This window comes from Panthera leo, chromosome B4 (genome assembly GCF_018350215.1).
Source record: "Panthera leo isolate Ple1 chromosome B4, P.leo_Ple1_pat1.1, whole genome shotgun sequence".
Classification (NCBI taxonomy): domain Eukaryota; kingdom Metazoa; phylum Chordata; class Mammalia; order Carnivora; family Felidae; genus Panthera; species Panthera leo.
In genome coordinates, this window is record NC_056685.1 from 27,050,298 (window position 1) to 27,061,500 (window position 11,203).

An 11,203-nucleotide genomic window follows, 5' to 3' on the forward strand; every position below is an offset into this window, starting at 1 on the left:
TGATGCCAGTCCTGCGCTGGTGAAGCTGATACTGTGCATTGTTGCCCCGAAAGATTCTCCATTGTCCAAAGAATTATCCGGAGGCTTTCCTTAAAAATCAAGATCCGGTAGTGTACCGTAAATGGTTGTATATCTACGGAAATTCCTTATGCAAGCAGCTATATCTAGGTATCTATACACACATAGTTTGAGCCCCGTACTGTGCAGAGGTAAATCAGTAAAGTACTGGAATTGTGCTGCTGTACCGCGATGAATCTTGTAGGAGGCGACAGTGTGTGCTCTGCACCCTCCCCGAAAACAAGCGCTCCCCCCAGACCCCCCACATGCTCTTTATACCAACCTAATCCTATGATTGAGTAAACTACCCAGCCCAGGATGCTGTCTTACATTGTACCTTCCAAAATCCTTTGACCCTCATTTTATGTTTTTGCTACCGGCCATTTATGAAACTTTAAAAAGCTTTAGTAAACAAAAGGAGCAGTTTGCACTGTGTCAACACCCTAAACAGGGGGGCTCCGTCGGTTAAGTGTCCGACTTCGGCTCACATGATGATCTCACGGTTCGTGGGTTCAAGACCCACGTCGGACTCTCTGGCGTCAGCACAGAGCCACTTCGGATCCTCTGTCTCCCTCTGTCTCTACCCTTCCCCCTTTCACGTCCTCTCTCTGCAAATAATTAAATATTAAAAAAAAAAAAAAAAGTTCACCCACCAGCCGTGTCCCATAAGGTCCCCTATGGTCTTATGCACTAAAGCCCAGGACAGAGAACTTCGGCAGCAGGGCCTGGCACGCCTCTGGGCCCTCTCCCTTCTGTCCCCTTCACACCTTCAGAGCTGCTCTGGTTCAGACCACAAGGCGGGTTCCCAGTGGCAACAGGGATTTTCCCCAAACACAGTCTCAGCCTCAGCTCTGACACAAACAGGGATCTCTGTTGCTGGCGTTTTCTTCAGGGCTGGGGAATTATCGATTATGTATCCTAGAACTGATTTGAAGAAGAGTTGTACCTGTCAGAAGGCCCACATGCAAACCGCAGACAGAAGAGACCATGAATCATTCACACCTTTTTACAGCGAGGCGAATCCGTTCCCTTGTGTGCGGGACAGCGGGGACCCTGGGTCCCAGGCCCACCTCCGGAGCCCAGCCCTCTAGTCTTCCTGAACACCCCCTTTCTCTGCTTCCTGTGGTGAAACCCAAGGATTTAAAAGTCAGTGGACAAGCTCGCTTGTTTTCAGCTAGAAAAATCCAGAATTTTTGTTTCATGAAACGCCTACTTGGCACTTTAAAAATTTTCCCACAAATGCCGTATGATTCTTAGGAGTGTTAGATGGTGTTGCTTGGTTCCTTATACAAAATACATCATTGAAACAAGCCATTTGTCAGGGCTCTGTCGGATCATCTGACTTAACAAAGTTGGTCTTTTCTGAGAAAGAGAACACTAGGATGTGGAACCGTTGCCATAAGGGCAGAAAAAGCATTACACGGCCCATGTTTTAAGCTGTTGGGATTTATTAGGTTTCTCCTCCTCTCTTGGTCCCCCCGGCCCCACCTCCCCAAATATGCCCACTTGCTTTTCAGTACGAGTTAAAACGAGTTTCTTTATCAGTCCTGTCTCATCCTGAGAATTGTAAGAATTTTAAAATAAGACAAATCCAGGGCGCCTGGGTGGCTCAGTGGGTTAAGCGTCCGACTCTGGATTTCGGCTCAGGTCATGATCTCATAGTTCGTGAGATCGAGCCCCACATCAGGCTCTGCACTGACATCATGGAGCCTGCTTGGGATTCTCTATCTCCCCTCCCCCCACTGTCTCTCTCTCTCTCTCTCTCTCTCTCTCTCTCTCTGCCCCTTCTCTGCTCGTATGTTCTCTCTCTCTTTCTCAAAATAAATAAATAAACATTTTAAAAAAATTAAATAAGACAAATCCTGCTATAATAAAACACCAGGGTGTAAAGATTCCTATGTCTCAGTCCATGGGCACATATTCTGGGCAGTATTTTGTAACACAGAAGTTTTAGTTCAGTCAAGTGCCCCTCAATTTTTAGCGTGATCCCTTGGCATGTGAATGAGGTTGGAGAGGTATCTGAAAACATGTAGATCGTGCCAATTTTAGTGTTAGCTAGCCATCTAAAATACCTCTTCCATGACCTTATTTTTTTTTTTTAACCATAGTGACTAACAAGTAGAATTTTTTTTTTCTCCTCTCCACCTGATGCATTTGTTAATAAATAATGAAATGACCCAAAATCTAAAGGCAGAGAGATACTCATGATGCCACACAGCTACTGGTGGCATTCTTAAGCAATTGCATAGCAGGACACCCCGAAGGACGGTTTCATACACGTACACAGGGGCTCGGGTGAACCTCCGTCAGTCCTTCATGGACTGGTCACCAGGCCTACACAAAATCAATCCTCTGGAGAGGAATGTGGATCATGTGACTGAGATAGTCAAACTCTGAGATATGTTCCCTTTTCCACTCATCGTTTTACAAGTTAGAGTAAAGCCTTACTGCGTTTTCACAGATGGACGTCTTGGACTTTGTTTTCCTTTTGATACATTTTATCATTTTATGTGCAAGAATCGTCTCCGCCCCCGCCCCTCCCCTGCCCCCCTCAGCCCAGTGTGCAGGAACCACTTCACTCCTCCTGAATTCACAGCCCACTTAGATTTGGATTTTGTTCTGGAATTTTAAAATAAAACTATACCGTGAGTATCTGTAACCTCCTCCCGCCCCCGCCAACGTACACACATGCACACACCCTTCTAGAACTTCATGATCTGTGTTGTGATGGAGCGCCTACTGCATCATAAAGTACTTCACGCCGCTGAAAGACGGTCCTTTCAGCTGACATCTTTTTAGTGGTCTTTTGGGGCTCTGGCCAAGAAGTCAGCACCTCAAAACTAACTCAGGTGACAGCAGTCCATCCCTTCTGGGTGGATTGTGTTCCAATTTGGAAGTGTAATCCCAGGCACTGGCAGTGCTCAGAACGTGCTGGCTCCATCAGCTTTGGTGGCACACTCCATCCGTATGGGTGCGGGAGGGAACAAGGAGAGACCAGCCAGGGAGGGTGTGATGGAGCCGTCTGTCAGAAGGCTGGATGTCAGCACAATGTCAAGGGCAGTAGCCCTCGAGGGTGTTAATACACAAAATATCCACAAGGGTTGGGCCTTACTGAATTGTCTTCACCTGAAATATTGCCCACCAGAACCAGGATTCTAACTACTCGGTAACCTGTCTGTCTTCTAGATCTGCTAGCTCCTTATTACATGTGGGTCCTTGAGCATTTGAAATGTGGCTCATCCGAACTGAGATGTGCTGTATGTGTAAAATACATGCCAGAGTTCAGAGACTTAGCAGATAGAAAAGTTTAAATTTCTCAACAATTCTTATGTTGATTACCTGTTGAAATGATCGTGTTTTTGATAGATTTGGTGAAATGGGATATATTATTAAAATCAATTTCACCTGTTTCCTTCCATTTGCCTTAACACAGCTTGTAGAAAATTTTAAGTAATGTTATGTGGCTCACGTTATATTTTTATTGGACCTACATGCTCCACGATCTGAAGAAGGAGCCCATTGTTCTCCAGAGTTCTAGCCCCAGTTCCCTGGCTCCGGGCCCTTAGTTTCATCAGTGGGGCTCGGGGGTACACGCACGGTCTGTGGAGGTGTCTCCCGGTGCCTGGTCCGAGGTGAGCTGCTCAGTGCCCACTGTCTGTGTACCTCAAGGCTCAGTGGATGCTCAGCCTCCTGGCCTGTCACCAGCTGAAAGCGTGCCCTTCCTACCGTGTCATCCGTTAGTGACCGCTCTCCTCATTCTCGGTGGAGAAGAAGATATTTTTGCTCAGAGGAGGCCCCCCACTGAGAAGCAGCCCCACTCAGAGGCTGACTGAGCACAGAAGCGTAGCGCTCAGCTGCTCACATCCTGTGTCGTCACACTGGGCGTCGTTCAGCGTAACATGTCAGAAGGCAGCTGACCCACCTGGACTCCACTTGCTTTCAGCCCAGTGGTGCGGTAAATCACGTTCGAGGAGGAGCAGACTGCTCTTCCTAAACGCAGACGCTTTGTCCTATCCGGCTTGTGATGTCGGGCTCAAAGCGCCGTAGGCACGCCCTTAGCATCACGGTTGTCTTACGTGCACTAAACACATGGTGGCTATGCCGAGAAGGTGTGAGGAGACGTGGTAGCACATTTTGTGGCTAGAGAAATTGGGATGTACGTGGCCTTCGTGATGTACAGGGGTCCAGATGGGTTTGGGAAGAGATCGTTCTGCCACCGTTTTTATAACCGTCAAATTGTACCAATCCTCCTAGATTTCCTAAGCATTTTCCCTTAAATAAAAGTCAGGATGCCTTTGAGCTTCTGTGGCAGGAAATTCTGGCCGTAGGAGGCACACGTGTGGCCTTGGGGCTTATGTGGATCCCGGAGGACTGTGAATCCCGGGGTGGTCAGATCAAAATCACCCAGCTGTAGGACTAATGGCAGCTTCGGACCATCGTTCTGCATGGCGTCCCATTTTGGAAACGCAGCTCACTCGGGCCCAGGCTGGGATTTTCCAGTTGTGGGCTGTAGAACGGGTCAGTGTGGTGGCCCAGGCTCCTACACCCCTGTGCGTGGGAAAGGCCTAGAAGAGTGTGTGAACAGGCCTGTGTCCAGGCCTGGGCCTGTCTGCTGACTGATGGCGGCCGGAGACAAGAGGCCTCTCATTGCTGGCCAAACAGTCAAGATTTCAGGGTCCTCAAGCCTTCCAGGGACAGCATTTGATCACAAAGATGCATTTTTTAAAGCAAGATTTCAGTGGAGTTGTAATTTATAAGAAACAAAAACAAAACAAACAAGCAAACAAAATCCTTGGTATCAGGCAAGCATGCCTTTGCTGGTTTATGTGTTGTATTTAAAGTTAATGTTGTTCCACTGTGGACAACAGGAAAAGATTATCAGAAATTAAGCAACTAACATTTTTCTATCTATGATTAGGTAGTGATCATACATGTCCTTTTAAAATAGCCTTTTTAAGAATTTTTTGATTTTTTAGTTTTAGAGAGAGAGTTCGTGCTGGCTGGGGAGAGGGGCAGGGGAGAGAGAAAGAGAGAGAGAGAGAAAGAGAGAGAGAGATAAAGGAAAGAAAGAAAAGAAAAGAAAAGAGAAAAGAAGAAAGGAAAAAAAAGAAAAGAGAAAAGGAAAGAGAAAAGAGAAAAGATCCCAGGCAGGGATCGTGACCTCCGTTGAAATCAAGAGTCTGACGCTCAACACTGAGCCACCCAGGCGCCCCGAAACAGCCTTTTGATGATAAGTTTTTTTTGCCTCTCAGTGAAAATAATATTGTTTAAATGTTGAAGCATTAACTCTACACTTGTGGATTTTGCTCCCTAAACATACTTATTTATGGTCTGAGGGTTAAACCAAAACACGCAAATTGAATATACTACTAATTTTTTTCTTTTTGTTCTTTTTTTTCTTTTATACAGATTCATACGACCCTAGCAGAGTGGAGAGGGTGTGAGGAGACGCCAGTTGAGCACGGGACCGCCAGAGTTTGCTAACTGAGTGTTCTCCCGTTTAGCCCGTCAGCCCAACTTGCCCGTGTGTAAGCTGGAGACTACTGGCCCTTCGTGTACCGTAACATCCTTTACCACTGCCACCGAGAACTTCGTCGTCCCCACAGAATCGCTGTGTGGAAATAAAGCATTAGTCCGTTGAAACCATCTGTTTTTATAATATAAAGAGTGAATGCCTGTATTTGCAAAGGAGTCACATAAACTCTCCTTCGTGACGGGTTTCGCCAAGCTGGTAGATAGTTTGGTGTTAATCTGGTTCTATGTGAAAATTCAAACGTGAACGATTTTAAAAGGACTGTGAATGTCGTAAATTCCCCTCTGCGTCTCCACGGCCTGTGGTCCGCACTTGCGTTAAGGAGTTTGGGACGTGGGCCAACTGCCCAGCGTCCCGGCGCTTTGAGTTTAGGGGAGACGTGATGAATACATCTGACCCATTTCTAAGCAATTTGGCCTTCTGCTGCTGCAAGTCACTCTGTTTATAAGTAGCTTGCCATCAGAGGATAAGAGCGATACCTTTTAACTTTCTAAAAGATTAAAACTTGTACCATAATGTACTCAGAGTATTATTTATCTGGCAGTGAAATCCTTCGATCACTCGCAAACATGCCACTGTCTGCTTTGCACTCCGTACTATTTTTATGTTCTGTATGGATGTTTAGAAATCCTTTATATGAGAAATGACTGCTGGTTTAAAATAGACCATTTTAACAAAGTAACTCTATTTCTTTTTACAAAAATGCTATTTTTCTATGATGTAAACAATTGTGAGGTGGCAGATTTTTAAGGAAGTATTATTTTATTTAAGAGTCTGTATCCCTTTGTGTGAGAGGAGCCCCCAAAAGGGCTCGGATTTTGCTTTAAAGCACACGTCCCTTGCCCACTCACACCTCAGCCACTTTTATTTTATCTTAGAGATGTCACTATAGACAGTTTACAGGGTTAATAAACTTTTCACGAAGATGCTTTTGCAAATGTAGCTGTAAGGTTATATTTGAAAATAACCCTCTTAAAACCAGCCAACATCCTTACAACTATTTTTGCTGCCATATCCTCTAGGATTACCAAAAAAACATGGTTTCATCTTGATAGGTCCCAGGATCAACCGTGGGACCAAACTTTCCTCCCCCTTCCCCCTGCCCCTCTATGAAATATGTATTTTTATCTGGGATGGTCCTTAATTATTAGTCTTGGCATATTTTTTAAAAGCGCTAGAGACATTATATATATGCCATCCCTGAAGTATTACGAGGCCTATGCATTCTGCTGTGTTTACCGTTGCAGTAACGTGCACAGAGTTAATGGGTCTTCATGCTTCTGCCCCTCCTTTCTAAGTAAGGTGTTCTCGTTAGCGAACACTTCCTGAATGGGTTCTTGTCGCCTTCCTTCCTCCTTCCCTTTCCTGTCCTTCCTTCCCCCCTCTCTCTGTCTCTCTCTCTCTCTCTCTCTCTCTTTTTTTTTTTTTTTTTTGAGAAACCACCTTATCTATTTTTAGACATTTCAAATTCCTAAAATGTGAACTGTTGGGTGGTCTGCAATTTGGCCCAAAAACACCTCCGACCGGGCTTTCATGGCCCGTTTTTATCTGTACCATCTGATCTGATTTCCTAAGAACTTCAAGCATTTGGACTGTAATAAACAATACAGAACCGAAGTCGTCCTGAGCAGTCGTCTCAAATACGCTTCTCTGCAGTCTTGGTCCTTACCCATTACCCCGAGTCTTCTACTTCCTTCCAGATTTTGGCTCTTGTGAAAAGTTGTCGTGGGCTCTTGCTTTCCCCGCAAAGGACATGGGCCAAGTCTCCGCGTTAGGAGTGGCAGAAACTTCTTCCCGGGAAAAGTTTTAATGGGGAAGAGGTCACTCTGTTACGGTTGGTGAATCTCTCAAGTCATCTGAGAACTGAGGGGGGCCACAGGGAGGTCTTTGTGGGGGGTTCTTCCCTCTGCATTGCAGATGGAAGAAGTTATACGTGTATATATATACGTCCACATATAGGCACATACATATATCCATATGTATTCACTCTGCTCTGACTTCCTCCTAAATTTGCTGATCCCATCTAAAAACCTCTTGTAATCAAAATAATTTGAGATTTAGCTGACTCCTCAAGAGAAAAGGATCCTGAAGAGAAAAAATTAGAGTAACCTATGTAGATCACAAAGCAAAATTTCTTTCAGTTTTTATTTGAAATTGTATCATCTTTCTGAAACCATTCTGAATTTAGCCACAATTATCAATATTTATACTTTGAACCTTAACTTCTGGATTCCAGCCTGTATATAAATCTTTGGTGTGTGGCGAGGAGGAGAACTTTGACAATTTGACTTTTAAACTTGCATATTCTGAAGTAAAACATTATCTAATCCAAAAGAGCTTTCCTGGAAGTTTTGAACTTAATGCTGATTATTCTCTTATTATTACTGTTTCTCATACATATATAACTCTCCATTATTATTTGTGGCTGGAAAAAACAAGTGTTCCTATTTTGTGTTTGTCATTGTTTTCTCGCACGGATGCTAACTGGTCGTGTCTCGTACTTTGGGGCTTATAAAATTAAAAGCTATAATTTTGACCATTTGGACTAAACGTTACATGCGGCATTGCATATGAAATGTATTTGTCTTTTTTGATGTGCAAAGCAAGGGAAAGAATGTTGGTAATACAGCTCGAGTTCCCTTTTTTTGAAGACAATTTCTAAATTATCGAAAACCAAGTATCTTCATTATCCCATTCAACCTTACGTTTCTGCAGACCGCAGAAAACCGCCCGCTAATGGGGCACAGCTCCTGAGTGTGTCTTCAGAATTCTTTTCCATGCCGCTTGGAACATGGAATTCTTTAGAAGTCCCTTAAAACGCATCTAGTCTCCGAGATGCTGGTTTCCTCACTGAAGTCGTAGGTTAAGGTTTGGATCCACATGCAAATTCGAAGTAGAACTTTTTCTGTTCTGTCGCACTGTTGGTGAAGTGTTGTTAACGTGGAGCTCAAATGCGTAATAACGTGGATGGCTCCGGAACCAGACCCTGACCGCCTCCTGCAGCCGCAGAACGACTTCCTGTGATGGCAGCTCGGCCTCGGGCTCCCGAGGAGGAAGGGCGAAGCCGATCCGCTGTGGACACAACTGCTTCCCAGCTCTGAGCAGAAACGACTAATGGAAAATCTGATTCAGCCACCACTTCATCCATGACCCCCTCTCCTGCCCCCCTCCCCGCCCCAGAGATTGTGTTTGTGTGTTTTGGCTATTTTGCTTTGTTTTGTTTTGTTTAAAATGATTAAGCAGTACACAATGAAGTGTCAGGTTAGCAGCTCTTGGAAAGTGACCAGCAGAACTCCCACCGTCTAAATATCTGAGCTTTAGAGAAACACTCCCAGCTTCCCAAGTTCTTGTGAGCAGTGACTTTTGTGTCTGGACCATTTTCTGCCAGATCCATCTGTGCTTAGGGGACGGAGTGAAGGGTGGGAGTGCGTCTCAGGCAGGGCTCGTAGGCCTGGGGGAGTTCTGCGTTTTCTTTTGCTTTTGTTTTTAACAGCAGATTCTGTACATCTGTTTGTAGGAGGAGAGTTGCTACTCAGGACAGGATTTAAGAGACAGATTCCAAGTGACCTTTAAGAGTCTGCGTGGTGGGAGGCCCTTTTCCAGGAGTGGGGGTTGGTCCACTTTGGGACCCACCGAGCGAAGAAGGAGGGGGATGATAAAGAATAACACTAAAGAAAGAACACCCCACCCCCTAGCCTGCACGCTTTGTTTCAAAAAAAAAAAAAAAAAAAAAAAGAGGGTTAAGACTACAATTCGGATTGAGACCTCTTAGAAAGGTCGATACGGTCTAGCAATCTGCCCATTGAAACAGTCCTTGGGTTCATCAGCAGTGCGGAGAGGCGGGCAGAGTGCCTGCAGATTCCTGGCTTTGACTTCCGAGAGCCCCTATCACAGTTGTGTTTGTTATAGAAGACAGGGAGGTCCTGGTTCTGTGGCCTCTGCTCAGTGACTGAAACTTGAACCCGAAGGCAAGTCCGGATTGTCCAACCATTCGTGGCATTGCCTTGACTGGGAGTGAGGAGGAAACACTCCTCATAAGATCACCTGTCCCCTTTTCTATACAGAAGTCAGGTCTGCTGGGGCCTGTGGCTAAGCCGAAGGAGCAAGACATCTCTCTCCCGCTACCCTTCACTCCACCCTGTAGCAGGGCCAACATGCGTGACACTCACTGTCACGGAGCAAGAGAGAGACAAGAGCAAGTTCAAGTTGAGAAGCATATGGCAGAAATTAGAAATGAAAACCATATGTCGGAGCCAGGGAGAAAAGCAGTAACCTACGGATTATAAAAATCAATGAATTACTCCCCACTTGGGTCAGCTGAAATTTGAGCCCTCACACTCAGGCCTGTCAGGAATGCTAAGCAGAAGCATCTCAAAAAAAAAAAAAAGAAAGAAAGAAAGAAAGAAAACTCCCGAAACTTGGTGAAAACAAGGCTCTGTAACCCCACAGAAACTTTGTATCTGCTCATCATCTCTTTGGGCACCATTAATAACGTAAGGCAGGTAGAGAGGGTTCCAGGAGAAGACACAACTGGTAATGGCCAATCGCCGCTTGCTGGTCATCGCCCCCAGTTCAGGCAGCACCAGACGCCTGAAGGTGATGAGGGGTGGAGGTGGGTGAAGAGTAACGCCAGCAGAGCACAGATGAATGTCTCCCAGGAGCTCCTGTATCCGCACAATGTAAAGACTTGCTCTTTCAGGATGGCTGGCCTGCACAGTAGCACACGTATTCCAAATAAACATTTTGCATGAAAGGACCTCTGTCCATTGTCTTTGGCTGTGGGTGCACGTGCTGCCCTGAAAGCCTTTAAGGCTGGTCTTCGGACGGCAGCAGGCTGAACAGGGTGCAGCTCGGGTGGTATCGTAATACAGGGACGGGTGGCCCAAGGGGCTCCGGCACCTTCTGGCATTCACCGAGTATCCCCTGGGTGGGTGTTCAAGGTCCTCTTGGATCTCCCGCAAGAACTCGCTGACGCGGTGGAAAAGAGGCCTGTGGCCAATCTGGGGACTAGGTTTGAACTTGGGCTTCATTATGAGCCACATGGTCATGCACATGTCCCTTCCTGGCTTCTGTTGCCCCATCTGCCCCTCTTATTCCTTGACTATAAGGACCAAACATACAGAGAAGCCCACGTCGTGGGTGTTCAATGAATGGAAAACGGATATAGACCTGGGCCTTACGAGGGATGGGGAAAATGCTTGTCTGGGAACTCGCAGGTTTTAGAATCCAGGCCTTAGTCCCCTTCTAGGAATTCACTCCTTGTTTTTAGAATCCCAGCTCTGGAAGCACATGCCAAGTCCCAAACTGATGCTCTCAATTTGTTTCCAGTAGCCCAGGAAACTGATAAGCTGGTGTTTCTGAGTTTAAAAAGAAGTGATTTGGTGCTTCTTTCCAACTTAAGCTCCTTCTTTTCCCCATTCGCGTCTGTAGATTTGTCCTCCTTCTGTGTCTCTGCCTGTGTGGGGCTCCATGCTCGAGGGTTCCAAGGCCCTCTCACTAGTCTGACATTTCGGATCATGTTCAAATGCAGGTATGAGAGTAAGAGCTATTCCCGGTTGGGTGATGATTGAATCCACATAAGAAAATAAAACTGAAAAAGAAGTCTCTCGTCCA

General features: G+C 45.8%; 1 protein-coding gene across 7 annotated transcripts in view; it reads left to right on the forward strand.

The window, feature by feature from the left end:
* JCAD (junctional cadherin 5 associated) overlaps nucleotides 1-10,343 on the forward strand; it is a 42,502-nt gene extending 32,159 nt beyond the window's left edge. For 6 of the 7 annotated variants that reach the window (XM_042945227.1, XM_042945229.1, XM_042945231.1 and 3 more), the window contains one exon: nucleotides 5,562-10,343. In XM_042945227.1, coding sequence (XP_042801161.1) covers nucleotides 5,562-5,698 — 137 coding nt within the window. In that variant the 3' untranslated portion in view covers nucleotides 5,699-10,343. Of the gene's footprint in view, nucleotides 1-5,466 lie in introns of all 7 variants that reach the window. The other variant, XM_042945232.1, reaches the window with a different exon arrangement.
* Nucleotides 10,344-11,203: the final 860 nt, after the last annotated feature.